The 15,563-nt window shown below is 38.7% G+C and overlaps 1 protein-coding gene across 2 annotated transcripts in view; it reads left to right on the top strand.

Moving 5' to 3' along the window:
* Positions 1–14,966, top strand: part of fig4a (FIG4 phosphoinositide 5-phosphatase a) — a 41,993-nt gene extending 27,027 nt beyond the window's left edge. The window contains exons 21-24 of one of the 2 annotated variants that reach the window (XM_069696475.1): positions 386–584; positions 6,542–6,630; positions 9,480–9,554; positions 13,621–14,966. In XM_069696475.1, coding sequence (XP_069552576.1) covers positions 386–584; positions 6,542–6,630; positions 9,480–9,554; positions 13,621–13,798 — 541 coding nt within the window. In that variant the 3' untranslated portion in view covers positions 13,799–14,966. The remainder of the gene's footprint in view (positions 1–385; positions 585–6,541; positions 6,631–9,479; positions 9,555–13,620) is intronic. The other variant, XM_069696476.1, reaches the window with a different exon arrangement.
* The last annotated feature ends 597 nt before the right edge of the window (positions 14,967–15,563 follow it).

Raw genomic sequence — 15,563 nt, 5'->3', positions numbered from 1 at the left:
GATTTGAAGTGATCTTAAAGAGATTCTGAAGTGACTCGCTCAGGCTTTTCTCGACAAAGGAAGGAAACACAGAGCTTCAGAGGGACCATACTTGCAGAATCAAAGGGGCACTTTAGACATCCTCAGTAGAAAAATTATAGGTCCAAACTCTTATTTGGGAGTTTCTGTCAGGCTTCCTCAGGGAGGTGGAAGTGGATGATGCAACTGCTGCTCTGATGAGTCATGTAGCTCCTTACCTCGATCTGCTTTACTACATTTGATGAAATGATACGAGGTATCAAAAAGAAAACATGCAAACATTCTTTAGAATTACATTCATTGTCGCTAACTGTAGGGGTTCATGCATAATATGCTAAAGTACGCGCATGTGTGCGGATATTGGCAGCAGCAAGAGCAATAAGGATGAGACGCTGCTCCAAAGGAAGACGGCAGCCAGTGCGCCCCCTCCCCCAAGTGAGGAGGCCACCTCCAGCACATCAGAAGACGACTCCGAGGAGGACCGTGACGACGAGGGGACCGTGTCCCAGCGCTCCACCCCGATCAAACTGCTAACGGAGTCTGGAGAGAGCAATCGCACACAAGAGGTACAAAAACACACTCTTCCTACTGAGATGAATACAAATCTACACAACAGGTAAACACATTTTATCTGCCAACAAACAAGTGTTCCATCCAGCGGGATCCAATTTTAGCATTTGTAGGTGAAACTGAAAGCACAACAAAATAAAAAATGATATTACTCCCGAGCCTTGTTGTTTAATATGAAGGGCAATTAGAAGCTCGCCAAATAATATCCTCTAATAATTCAGGGATGTGTAATGTGATCCAGGAGCTTCAGGGGAATGTCGTCTCCGTTTAGGCTGCGTTGGCAACTGCTTGTATTTTAGGCATCAAACACATTTTACATTCCAATTTGAGGATGCCACCTTGATTGTTTTTTCTCCCACCCGACTCTCTTGAGTCTCCTAAAGGAATTAGCTCTGTTTGTGTTTGCGTCAGACAGAAGAGCACACGTCACCTTAATCAATCTCAGTGATCACGAAGAAGGTCTAAATAGTGTAACGCTGGACATAATAATAATGTGTTCTGTATTAATGGGAATATTATACGTTTTCTCTTCATGTCCTCCTGTTTCTCATCAATTGTTTTTCTGTCCCTCTGTGTTGAAAAAACAAACCCATCTTTTTTGATGATTGGAAAGGTTTAGGTGTTGTCTTACAAAGCTTTTGATTCACTGGTTCTAAAAGGAAACCAAAAAACAAATCCTGCATTTGTTGTTATTGTTTGTTTATTCATTTGTTTTATTTTCTTGATGCTATGCTTTTGTAATTTTATGATAAAGACTTTTGCTCTTGTGTAAATCCTCACTGGATCCACTCTCCACACTCTGCATACACTATGCACATGCCGTGCAGAAAGCAGCTTTGTGTGTTTCCCTGTATGACTCAGGTTCTCGATCCAGGCTGGCATGAAAAGTACTGTATAGTGATGTGCAAATGTTTTTGGACTAAAACTGGTAAAAATGGGTTTATTGTTCTTCATGCCACGGAAGATAGCTCTTTACTCTATGTTTGGTATCATCGTCATAGTTCAGGATGAATTTAGGACTGATCAGATGCCTCCCTGACAGTGTTGAATGATGGATGAGAATCTTAACCACTTAAGTGGCAACAACTTTTACACAGTACTGTATGTTTTCTCTGTGTTTGAGTAGCCTTCTTATGCAGTTCACTTCCCAAGTAAGGAGTGTAGCACAGGTCTGTCTTCTTTGGTTTCCTCCTCCAAAGCGCTGGTATTATTAAGGAGTGTGCTTTGAGTAGCGCATGTGCCGTGAGATTTTGTCCGTTTTTAGGACATCATGTAAAGTGTGGTCACCTGCAGGTGTCTAAAATATAAAGGTATTTTTATGCGAGTGGTTTTAAGGGATCCGTCGTTCTAGAAATAATCTCTTGTTCTTCAAATAGATCCTCACCATGATTTTCTTTTGTTCTTAGTCAGTACTGAGAAGTAAGCTGTAGTAGGTCTCAAGATCTCTTTCTTGTATTTGCCGCTGATCCTCTGACATTCTGTTTCATTTCTCCTAAAAGGTGTTTGCAGCTGGTGGTACATTCATTCCTGCATAATGACTCATTTCTGTCATTATTTACTCTCTGTAACAGTGCTGGAATTTGTAACTTCATTGAGGGAAATCAGCCAATTGAAGTCATAGGAGTGACTTAATAAAGTGATAATTAATTGTTCAATGCCACTGTGCTCTGGTAAATATATTTTGATCCAGCTGGAGGTCACTGGAGCACAACAAGGCTGTAGTGAACTGAAAACTTAATAACCTGAAGGCTATCTTTGACAAAGCCATTTGGTCATTGTACTAGCCTGCAGGCTATGATGGCAACATCCAAATGGAAGCATATGAGTCGGGACAAACATGGATGTCTACTGCAACTTGACTGGTTGGGGGAGGCATACAATCAAGAGGCACTAATTCTAGTTTGTTACTATGTTTATCGTTTCAGAGAGAGGAGGACTGTTTTGACCTTGGTGATAATTCTCTCTGGGTTCGTCACTATAAGCGAGACCTTTCACATTACACACAGTTATTTCATCTTTTGTAATATGAAAATATATTAGTGCGGCTTTAAAATGTTATTTTATAAAACTGATGGTCTTAGAAAATGTGCACATGACTGCATATCAAACGCTTTCTGTTGAAAAGGTGAGTAAATGAAGAAACTTAAAGTTGATATAATAAATACTTAACCCCATCTTAAAGTATAGATATACAGTACATCAGCTCTTATAGCTAACTGACAACTGACAACCTCATTTTCAGAATCTGTCACCTCTATATTGGTATCTATTTCAAGCCCCAGGTGGACTGGCCACATGTTTACTTCTCCCATTGACCCAAATTCCTTTTAACAGCAGGGAGACCAAGCACATAATCAGCGCAGGTAGTAGTTCAGTGTATCAACAGGATAGATAAAAAAAAAAAGCACCCGAGAATGAAATCCTCTCTGAACGTCTCGGTTTATTAGGAATGCCTTTCATCATGCATAAGGAGCACCAGATGTTGTGTAAACTGTAGATTGCAGCAGCCATAATGTTTCTATGGTTACAAGCGTTTCTTTCAGCCATCAGGACATCCGCAGAAGTGAGGTGACTTCCTATGCCTGCACTTTCACACTTGTCCTAACTTACACACATAGTGAGTTTCAAATCTTCAAAGAAGACCATGTCTGTAGCCACAAAGTGCTATATTGGCTGGTAACTCAAGGAGGAATCATTTTATTGGAACGAGTTTCTTATTTAACATTTTTTACACTGTCAAATGTTATGTCAAAAACAGCAACATTTTTGATTCGCAACCAAAAGTTTTTGTGACACAAATAAAATTCTCAAATCTGAGAACAAAACCAACAAAGCTGAGAATTTGTTTGCAATCCAAATAAAAAAAATTCTCAGTTTATATATTTTTACTTAGAAACTTGATTTTTTTTTATTGCTGCGTGAGAAATTTGTTCTCAAGACAGTTTTTTTTTTTTATGTTTGCATTAAAAAAGACACAAAATGACCTTCATACCCACTGGATGTGTTATCTAGTGCCATCAACACATCAACATTTTTATTTGTGTAATACTTTTGGCTCTTGGTGTACTTGTCTTATTCTTTAAAACAAGACCTTGGTGCTGATCTTGTTTTAAAGATCAAATTTAAAGATCACAACAGCCCGTTACTACTACTGATATACTGTTCAGTAGAGGTCTTGGCACCATCTAGAAGGAAGACTTAGTGCTCTTCAAGGTCTCCTATGAGTGTTCTTGCCTCTCCCATTATTGTGAAGAGCAGGCAACATTTTTCAGTTAATCCTCTCTTCATATAGAAATGAGTAGGGCTAAGATTCACCCTTTATACTTCTCCACTCACTAAATGGATGTCGAAGGTTCCAGAAATAGTCTTTTATCTTGATGCTTAGAGGAAATTAGAAGAACTGCACTCACAACCGTTTTATGTCAAAAGCCTAACTCGGCTTGATTTAAGTGAATACATTTGACAGTGAAGAAACACTAGAGAAATTTCCACAGGATTGTTTTTTTTATTTTTTTTTATCTTCAGAGTCAAAAACAAAGGCTCTTTCTCCGTCCATCTATTTCCCCTCCTGATTTATGATGCATTTCCCTCAGGTTTTCCTTCTTCTGTCTTCTCGGGGCCTTGAGCATTGAGCTGTTCATGAATATTTCGGGCTTGACAGCTACCTCACGTGTTGGGCGCACATGCTCGCTCGCATGCATCTCGTGTCGCTGCCTTCCAGCCTGTGAGTGGATTGCCAGGGTGCCAGACACGATACACAACTGCTGAAATATTTAAACATCCGATCATTACCGTGATTGCCATGTAATTACACATCCTCATTTAGTATTCCACTTCAATATAGGCGGACATGTGCTTGCATAGATTTACATTGAGTGTGTGGGTGTGTAATATTTACACACCGCACTCGTCTGTGCTCTCGTGCACTGTGTGTGTGTGTGTGTGTGTGTGTGTGTGTGTGTGTGTGTGTGTGTGTGTGTGTGTGTGCAGTGTGTGTTTGTGTTCCCATGTAATCTTGGTTTGAACCAGGCTCTGTGTATTTTTGTGATCATGTGTACGTGTTTGTGTGTGTTCACAGCTGCTGTCTCTTGGACTTGGTCCTGGAACACCGTCATTTGTCCTCCCCTCCCAGCAGCTCAATACAAATACAGTGAAAATTGAAAGCATTATGTTGAGCACATTGCTACTATGTCCAAAAACCATCAGAGCTCGCTGCTGTTAAGCCACTCCTGTGCATGCGGTTACATAACAAGCTTATCTCTGTTCTTCTAAGTTTACAGGGAGAAGGCAAAAGTCACCTCAAGAGTCCATAATTTGTCCAAAAAGTAATTTCTCTGAGGAGCCTTTGCAGGACGTTTTACTGAAATACTGATAGTTTTGTCTACATCGACTTTACGAGTGTTTGCTATCAGGCTAGGACACAAAAGTGATCCTAAATTTAAGAACAGTTTTTTCAAAAATTCTATTGTTTACATACTTTCCATTAAACAGTTATGTGAAACATTGTACTGCGGATACCAAGTATAGATAAATGATCATGAACATTGTATTTGATACAAAACTCCTTAATTTACTGGATTACAATTTCCCATTTAAAATAGTTATTATTATTATTATTATTGTTTTTACTAATTCTATGATATTTTATCTTTGCCACAATTTTGAAGTTAATAAACTGAAATATTGAGTATTCTCTAAATTCTCCTCAGAGAACATAATATCCAGATACTGCTCAACTGTAGAATTATTCCCAATGTCTCCCAAGAAAACCTTCCCAATATAACTGTCAGGAGTGTCTCATGACAATAACACCATCCCCGTGATCTTACACTACCGCACAAGGCAAATGGATTTATGCGGTTTACATTAAATCTTTGCTATGTGAACACTGAAACTAAACGGCCTCATAGTTAATAGAAACAACAATAAAGTGTTTTTATTTATATAGAGGGAAGGGAAACCACAGCATAAACCATCTCGGTACACTTTACGAAGTAAGATCGAGACCTTATAATAATAATATAGAAAGAAAAAAACAAGTCACTAGTTCCCACGTGCCCCCTGTCTGCCAAGAAAACCCTCACAAGGCACACCACAAGGCAATATGGATTTATGCTGTTTACATGAAATCCCTGCCATGTGAACAGAGAAACTAAACAGCCTTAACAATAAGATAACTTTCAGTACAATAATTAAGAAATATTAAGGTTCCTGAATTGATCCTCATTCGACCACATTTATCTAATTGGTTCATTATATTTTTTTATTTAAGGTCTGTGCTCATACATTGTGCAAAATGATGTTTCTTTTTGTGCTCTTCAGACAATAGCCTCAAGATAAAGGACCTTTGGATAAAATCTCATTGTCATCTGACTTTAGTCTACTTTTTATTGATATTTGTCATCATAATTTTTTATTTCCATGATTTTTTTTATATCTTCATCTTTTGCTCATAATGAATTAAAGGTGCAGTTTTCCATCGCTATTTAATTCTGACTCCCTTTTGCTTCTCAGATGATGCCTTTTCAAATCTATCATCTTAAACCGTTCTGACCTTTTTAATCTGATCTCCTGTTTATTAAGATAATTACAATATCTCTACAAACTCTGGACACTGTGTGCAAGAACCGCAGGAGGGCACCGTCCCTGAACATGAAAGAACATGTAACGACCTCATCAGTCACCAATAATCAAATTGCTCTCATAGTTGATTAGATTATATTCCTTGGGGCATCCTAATTACTAAATCAGTTGTGGAGAAGCAGCTGAACCTGATGACCCTTCCAGTATGATTTTATATTTGGCAATGAGCAGGTTTACATCCTGAAGTGGATCTCTTTGTATTCTTATTAACCATCCTTCAGAAGTCACAGTTTAACTTTTAAGAAATACCTTTTTGTGTTTTTCTGCCTTGTTGTTCTAACTTCTTACTTTTCCCTTTTCACCTTTACAGGAGGTCCAACAGCAGCAGATGTTTAAAGAACCTTATGGACTCAACCTGGCTGAGTTTCCTGCTGAGAAAGACCTGCGCATTTATGAAAGGTAAATTTCAGCTATCACTATAAATAATTTAGTAGTCGCTAAGGCCAAGCTGGCTTTTATTACAGAAAAAGTTCGAAGGGATGAGAAAGGTAACAACATCTGTAATAACATACACTCTGTGGCAAATACAACCTCAACACAACTTATCCCTGATAAATTTTTAGTTCTACAAAGATAATAATGAGTTATTAATTCTATATGTTTGTTGTTGTGATTGTAGTTTGTGCTGGTGTGGAACTACACAACATTTTATTATGAAGTGTTTCTAATGTTTTTCTCACCCCATTTACAATCACAAGGAGGGAAGAATATTAGAGACACATTTCCCTTTAATGCAACACCACCAGTAGCGACAGCCTCAGCAGTAAATATATAGCTGAAATAACACTTCCAAAGAGAAACTGAACATTTTCATATTCATAAATGTTTGTGGCAGATGTGTCCTGTTGGACTGCAAAATGACAATACTGCATTTTTTGGAAACCATGGAAAAATGGCCCCATAAAGGCATTAAGATAGTGGCCATGGTAATCAAGTATATTATCCTGACCCAGAGTGATGCATAGATACATTGACATCCTGAGAGCCACACCACCGGCCTGGCTTGAAAAAAAACAACCTAGAAAAACTAATTTAAAACCTAAAAACATAATTTTCAAGAATCTAAATTAAGCCAATATGATTGTGCGTTGGATGTAATCAGTTTGTGGCAAAGAGGTGTTTTTGGAAAGTAACAAACACACAACTCTTGGTACATATCTGTCTTTTCCCCTCTCAACCATCCTCCTACTGGAGCTGACCTGTTTGTTTGCTCCTCAGCTCTCTGTATACTGTATGTCTGGCATGTTTTTTGGTGTCACGTTGAAGCAAATGCCTGTAAAATGGAAAAGCTTCAGCCTGATTTTCTGATTGTCTCTGCCCGGAAAAATGAATTTCTTTCATTTTATTGTCATTGACAATACACCCATTTCCCAAGACGGAGAGAGGCAGAACAAGCAGTCAGTGTCACCCACCCCCTCAGGTGATGTGGGTCATTTGGAAAAAGGGACAATGTCAAGTCCACCCTGCTGTGTGCATCACACTGCTCTTTGTCCACCTCTCTCTTCCTTTCATTTGTATGTCCTTTTCTATTTCATTTTGTCCTTTTTCCCTGTTTGCTTCCTACAATGTTGAGCAGCTTCAGTAAATAGCCATCACCAGGCGGAGATACTGAACACAACTGTCTGTTCTTTGGAAGCAGACTCAGTTTGATACAGTATGATGCATTTGATGGAGCTCTAATAGCTTTTTCTCTCACTCTGCTCACTTAAAGCCACAGAGGATACCTGGTCTCGTGTAGTATTTGAGTAGTGAATGTATGGTCATCTCTTTCAGGATATTAAAAAAAAAAAAAATGTATATGAACAAGTGCACTTTATAATCCAGCAAATACAGTGGGGTCCAAACCATGTGGAAAATGTGTCATTTTTTTCATGCAAACCTTAAAATAATCAGAAATTCTGTGGAGAAAAAAAAAAAAAATCACACTGCAGCAAGATAATGACCCAGAACACACTACAAAGCTTTGAAAGAACTACTTGAAGACCATCGAGCGCTGACTGTCATGGACTCTCCTCCACATTCACTTGACCTCAACCCCATCGAAATATGGTGCCAGTTGAAGACATAAAGATTATAATGTTGAGTTTCTGTTTTAAAAGAGGTGAGGATTCAACTTATTGGTCATTAGTGCAGATGATGACAATCACAATCACATCAACATTTGAGTTTCAAGATTCACTGATTCAAGTACAGCGAAGTGGCATTACGCTTATCAATTTTGTAAAGACTTTCAGACAAATATGCAAGACAAAATAAATACAATGCGATGCAAACAGCAGACACGCTGCATTTTTAATCTCAAATTAGACTTTTAATGTTTCCTAAAAAAAAAATGTCTTTGCTCTTGATAAAAAAGAAAATATCAAACAACACAAACTGAGAGATAGACTAAAACTTATATCAGTATTTTGACAAATGCTCTACATACTGCATGTATAAACATAGCATTGCTCATCGATGTGTGATAGTAACTTCATTGTGGCACCTGCCAATGTAACAACAATAAACTCATTTATAATAAGCAGTTTATTTTGATGAATCAATACAAGATTACCTGTGATCCCTTGTTTATCATTATTTGTAATGAGGTCCTTTGAAATCATGCACACTAATAAGTAAAAAAAAAAAAACCACACACTTCATACTATGTTTTGCTAACAACTAAAATGTCTCAGTTTGTATCCCATCAGACTTCGATGACAGGCGCAGTTATGATGTTTTATTGAAGCAGGGGCGTCAACTTTGGGAGAAAAAAAAAAAATCCAAATCCTAGTGAAGAATGTTGTTCATATCCTCCTACTGTAGTGGCACATAATCAGAACGAAATTGCATTCATTATTGAAACTGTAAGTTGGAACGACTCCAGAGATGTTAGCTCCAGCCGGGAGCTCAACTAATCAATGCATTAATATTAAAAATCATAAACAGGAGCCAGAGGGGAACTCTCAACTTATTGTGTCGTAGTGAGAGAAAAATGACCTGCAGGGAAATTTAACGTTTGGTGATGATGTGCTTTGAGCATTAGCGATCTCAACAGACATGTTTAGCAAAGAAGACAAAATGAAGCTGACATTTAAAGGGTTCTCTGGAGCCTGAGTAACTCTGCTAATGCCAATTCTATTTTTTAATTTCTCCTCACATGGGGAAGAGAGCAGAAGAGATGAACACATGTTCACACATATTTGGCTTATTTTGCAGGGATCATTTTCATTTTCTGTTTTTTTTTTTATTTCTTTTTTTTCCTGCAGGTTTGCGCGCCTGGGCGAGAGCCAGCACACAGTGGAGAGAACTGAACACATAAACGTGGCAAACATCATCTGTTTGTGAGTAAAACATGAGATGCATTAATGCAAGAAAAACAACAAGAAAAAAAAGCATATATATGTACCCAAAGTCAATGATCCTCACTCACGTGTAATGTTATGCATTTTAATATTGGTTTGTAGATATATTCTGACCCTTTTCAATACCACTCAACATTTCCAGTAGCCTTGGGACAAGGCCTCTAGCTAGAAACTGTTTCATCGTCATGTCTTAAAACCCACTGCACCTTCGTTACATATTCCCTGCGGTTTCCCAGTTAGTCCACCCTTCACCTTTCTGCGCACTGCAGCAGTGACCCAGTTGGTCATACATGGAGTTTTTCCCTCCTCAGCCAGATTCAAAGTTCAACCACACGTGTGACGATAATGTGCAGCCATAGAAACGCATCAGCAATTTTCCTCTTTTTCTTCTTTCTTTTGAGCAACAAGGCAGATGCGCACACACAGTGACAGCATTACGCTTCTAAACTCTCAAAAGCAAATAAGTTTATTTCCCAATATTCAATAAATACCTCATTATATTATAAATGCTCATTATTTATCGAACTTTACTTGACTCAAGTATTTCCTACTTGAAAACTTTACTCTCGAGTTTCACAGCATCTCGGAGGTATTGCACTTTTTTACTCCACAAGCACTATAACTGCTATTTATTCGATTTGTTTCCAAGTTTATACATAAGAGATTTGATGAGCTGATGAAATATGAAGCACTCTTATGGATCATCTTGCCAAAGAGTATATAAAGTTAAAATTTTAGAGTTGCTGCCTTCTGCTTTAATGCATCCATAGTGATAACGCAGTAATATGTTATAACGGTCATGCATTTTGACATCAACCTTTACATGTATGGAGCGTTGGTTTATACCGTGTGGCTGTTTTCTGAATCTGAACACTTCCTCCAACACTTATAAGCTCACACACCTGCCATAAATCTTCATATTTGCATCACTATACCTCTGTTTTATAACGGGTAAAAAGGTGTCACGTGTCCAGTTTACACAACAATAAAGACAAGAAGGCAAACAAAGACAGGAAGTAAACAATTCTGAAAGTCATTTTGTGGAGTGCACAGATCGCTCGGTATTCTTTGTTGTCAGACAAATTGAACCTCCCATTCAAGAGAAATAACCCTTTGAGCTTTACAACATGAAAGGTGCTTCATCAAAGTCTTTTGAAGGAGAAACAGCTTCGACGCTGCAGAAGCACGAGAGGAGACACGCGGTCGTTGTGTTGTTTAGCTCTGAAAATACATCCAGGTTGCCAGATAGGCTGGTGGGTGCGCTGCAGTTTGATGGAACATAAACAGACATTATGTTACTATGGAAAAGAGGAGGACGAGAATAATTTCACGTGGCAGAGTTGTCTTCCTCGTGTTGCACGTTGCCGTGTGTGAACGTACAGGTTGGAGAGAGAGAGAGCGCGCGGGTGAAAAACCTGTCCACTGTTTTGTAAGAAGGACCGCAAGTAGGAAGGTTTATCAATTCCAGGCATTTCCTAGAAAACCAGATGGAGTCAAAGGTCGCCATTCACAGAGAGAAAGTTTGAAGGTCATGTGAAATTGAAGAGGGTTAAAGGTTAAAGTCAGTGAAAATAGGATTTAATCATGCTGGCAAAGACACAGTGAGGACAGTAAACTAGGGATAGAAGAAATTGTTATTAAAAAAAAAGATTTGGATGAAAGAAGCAGAAGCAAAGTTATTATTATAACAATAAACTGCTTCATGTCCTGATGAACTAGGTCTCAGAATAATGTTACTAAACCCCACATGAGAAAAGCTTAAATACTTATTGGCGGGTGTCCTTTCTGTCTGGGAATATGAATAACTAAACTGAGAGTCATCTTACAATGATGGTAACATGAAAACCGGTAACTTCACGAAAGAGGATTAGAGGATCTTGGATGATATGTCTCGGATCTCTTTATAGTGTTGACTGCGGCTTTTTTAATTTTTTAATTTTAGTGCTGTCCTCCAGCTTGTCAGGGCTGTCTTTGACCATGTGATTTTAATTTTGTCCATACCATTTCTAATAGAACAGGTGACCGTTATTATTCACCCCTCTAAGGTGGCAGACGTATAGTTTAATTTGTGTGTAAGAGAAAACTCAGTCAGGAGGGAATCGCAACATCTTTTCAGCCTCGTTCGGTTGTCATCTCTCTCTGCCTGCTTCCTCACCTTTCATCACTCTGGCTATTCATTAGTCTATCCGTACATTGTTATCATCCTCGTGTCGGGTCCACAGGGTGCAACAGGTGTGTCGGTTGTTGTGCAACAGTGCTATTCTAAGATGTTACAGCACTCCCAAGTGTGTTTTCACTGTTTGGGGCCCCTTAGTCTGTCTTCTCCCCGTGTAGTTCCTCTATTGATCCATCGGACATAGACAAAGCTGACTCAACTGGTGGAGATAAAAACAGAAAGGATTTGAATACCTTGGAGGGTTCCTGTTGAGAAGCAGCAGTAAGATGTAGAGATATATTTCCTTCCTAGATGATAATGAGAGCTTTTGAGTCGCAGGTGCAGATTAACGGACACTAAAAGCTGACTGTAAAAAGATCGGTTATTTCATCACTAATCAATGTGTTTTTATATTCGGTCTCGCAGATATCAGAAATGTTATGTAAGGTGTTTTTTTTTTATATTAAGACTACAAATTGTAGTTATGATATAGAGTTGACATGCAATTTGTGAGAATGGGGAGCCCTTGTCCAGTGAGGTGGGCGATCAGAATCTATTTCTAAAGTAGCTCCAGTAAAAACTGTACACACTGTCCAAAGTGTCACTTGGACTGTCCAAAGTAACAACCAGACGTTTCTGGAAAGAGATGTTGCAGTTGAATTTTCTAAATGCAATTTTTTTTTTTAACTTAGAACTCAATGAATTCAACTCCTTTATATTGATGACATTTCAGAGTCCGATGTCTCCAATTGAATCAAACGATCTAAAAAGCCAGATACCACTGCAACTGAGCGTTTTCCTTTTTGTTTTATTTCATTTGTGCACTTTATGTACCTTTTGGTAATTTGAAAGAATCAACACTTTAAATGAACTCACTTCTATGAAGTACTGATTTCTATTTTTTTTAAGCATTATTATTATCTGCATATTATGATCATTTATGGTTCAGGAAATTCTGACGATCCTGCATCCATAAAAATAGACACATCTTTGCAGTGAACCAACTAAAGTACCTATGGTAGCCCGTAGGCTGAGTTTGATAACATTTTATCTCTAGACCGTTGCCTTATTTTTTATTTACTTGAGTATTTAGCTCGGGTACATCCCTGCAGTTAGGGATGAGATGAGTGCTCCACTGAAACGAGTACGGATAATGTACTTTTGACGAGTATCATCCAAGTAATTGTGTCAATATCCGTGTTGATGAAGGCTTCTAACAGACACCAGCTGTGTCCACACAGCTACACACAGAGGCCCGCTTCCTCGGTGACAGACTGCTCCAGCTCTGCTGAGACAAAGCATCAGTTTACCTTAAAAAAAAATCTTTAGTTGAGGAGTCCATGGTGACACTTACTGAGTTCATAATTTATCTCGGGTGAGGGTGAGGGGAGGGGCGGGGGCTTTCTCGATCTACCAGAGCCTCTGCTGTGGCTTTCAAACAGCCTGTCATCAATTTGAAATGCAGCCATGTCTGAGCAGCTTCTCACTGGGCCTCAGCTGCTGTTGAACTGTCTGTCTGAATGGATGACCTGACAAGCATGCAGTTGATAATCCCCCCTGAAGATCATGAGACATGCTTTACAGGCTAGTTTCTGCGAAAATATGAGTAATTCTGCTGTAAAAGCACCCGTCTCTAACATCCTCGTGTTGTTTCCATTAACAGCTCTTTTACTGACCTGCTGCCAGCCGCAGCTTTTCAACAGGTTTTGCTGGTTAGATTAAAATAGTTTTCTGGCCCTTGGTGTATTCTTTAAAAAAAAATTTAAAAAATGTCATTGATGTGAAAAAGGTTAGCTTGTTCTCCTACCACCACGTGATTTGTCTAAAATTAGTTCTTATTTACATTCATTGTCTGAGCGTGCGTTCGTCTTTTCCCCCCCTCCTTCTCAGAAAGCCAGTGTCCTGCTTCCCGGAGGACAGCATCTACGGCGCGTCTCCGCCGCAGGTCGACCGAGACAGCTGCGATGTGTTCGAGAGCCATGTGTTGATGGGTCAGGGCCAGGTGAGGGCGCTGTGCAGAGAAGACATGTTGATGTACAGGGAGTACATCAAGAACAGGTACTTATGAGACACTGATAACAGGAAGTGGATCTCTTGACTGCGAAGATTCTCAGTCGTCCAGGTTACAAAGTCCATCCGAGTGTTATCCTACGAGACCGACGACCTCCAGCAAGTCCAGATGCCTTCAGATGAGATGAACCGGATCTCCATTACCAGTATGGACGGCCGGGATGATCAGCTACAACTCGGCAACCACATTTCAACTTTAAGGCTCTGAAGGTGTTTCAGCTTTAAGATTTTTTGTTTGCGACTCCGAATGATACCAAACGAGAGGCTTTTTATTTATCATCAGGAAATCATCGCTGTTTTTTAAATTTCTACAGTGAAAACTGTCAACAATTCAGATAAGCGAGCATGAAGAACTCCGATGGCCCTCCAGTTTGACAAAATTATGTTTAAAGAGAGATTTTCTTTTTTTTCATGCTAATCATTTGTGTGTTTTTTTTACCGTTTTGATGTTGTAATACTGTTGTCTTTTTAATTTATGCACACATGCCTTTGCAAGACATGGTGCTTTTTTATTTGTTTGTTGTGTCTTTTTCAAATTGGTTCAATTTTAATTACAGCTTTTTAAATTGATTTTTTTTGTTAATTATATGCACATTTTAAACATAAAATTATGTAAATACTTTTGAATCTTAAATATTGGAAACGTTAATTAAGGACTGCTGTAACGCCAATGTTCTATAATGTCAGCTTTTTCTGTGGAGGGAGCTAGAATGTTTTTTTGTTGTTTTTTTAACAGAAAGCCTGCGTTACAATCTGGAGTTCTGCGGTTTGAGAAAGTCGGAAAATTAAAAGGGACGTTATTTACAAAGACTGTTAGATCGCACTGTGGCAAATATAGGATCCAGCAGTTTAAGTACCAAATGTATCGTGCCAAAAAACAGAACATCACGACTTCTGCTTAGGTGAGACATTTTCATTACACAACTTAGTCGTACAAGTAAATGTGTTCAGATAATGTGCTTTTTTTTTTTTTTTTTTTTTGTCGACAGTGCACCATGCAATTCATACAAACTTGATTTTTTTTTTTGATACCTTGATATTTGCCGTATTATCAAACCCTTACCGTAGATAACAAAATTGCACAGGGACTTTATTTTGTATTATATTTGAGCCGTCAGCCAATTATTGTGTACAGTATCCCTAAATTAAACATGTATTTATTAACATGATGTGACAGATTTGACTGCTGTTGCCTTTAAGCAGTGTTCTGCACTGTATTTTTTTTTGTTTTTTGGTCTTGTCCTCTTGCATGTCGGGGCGCCGTTGTTCTCCATTCTTTGTACACTCTTCCTTTCATGCAGCCTCTGAAATTGTTCTTCATCTCTCCCATCCTCCTCTCCCTCTCTCATTCCTTTGTTACCCATTATACATTCACTTTTGTTCCGTCTCCCACTTGTCTCCTTTCTCCCTCTCTCGCCTCGCGCTCGTTTAGTACTCAGCTTTCAACACACGGGTGTTGGAAAATGTGAAATGTGATGAAGACCGCCTTCCCTGTATTACACATTCAGTCAGCATGCTGGCTGACCACTGGTCTCTGCATCAGTGCCTCGTGAGTCTGCGGATGTGGAAGCAGGGGAGTGGTGCCTCGGCATGTGCTCTGATGTGATGGACAATGGTGGAGGAATTAGAGAAAAAAATAACTGCTTTTTTTTTTTTTTTGTGGTTTATTTAAAACCAAATTATCTCAAAAGATGAGGAGGAGAACAGATATGTTTTTCTTTTTTTCTTCCATCCTCTGTATTTTCAAACCATGCAGCACTGTC

Source organism: Brachyistius frenatus, unplaced genomic scaffold (genome assembly GCF_029030835.1).
Source record: "Brachyistius frenatus isolate BFR_SWC_R1_liver_20210118 unplaced genomic scaffold, ASM2903083v1 Contig_21, whole genome shotgun sequence".
NCBI classification, from domain to species: Eukaryota; Metazoa; Chordata; class Actinopteri; family Embiotocidae; genus Brachyistius; species Brachyistius frenatus.
Note: the sequence above shows the minus strand (reverse complement) of the source record. Positions and strands in the feature narration are given on the sequence as shown.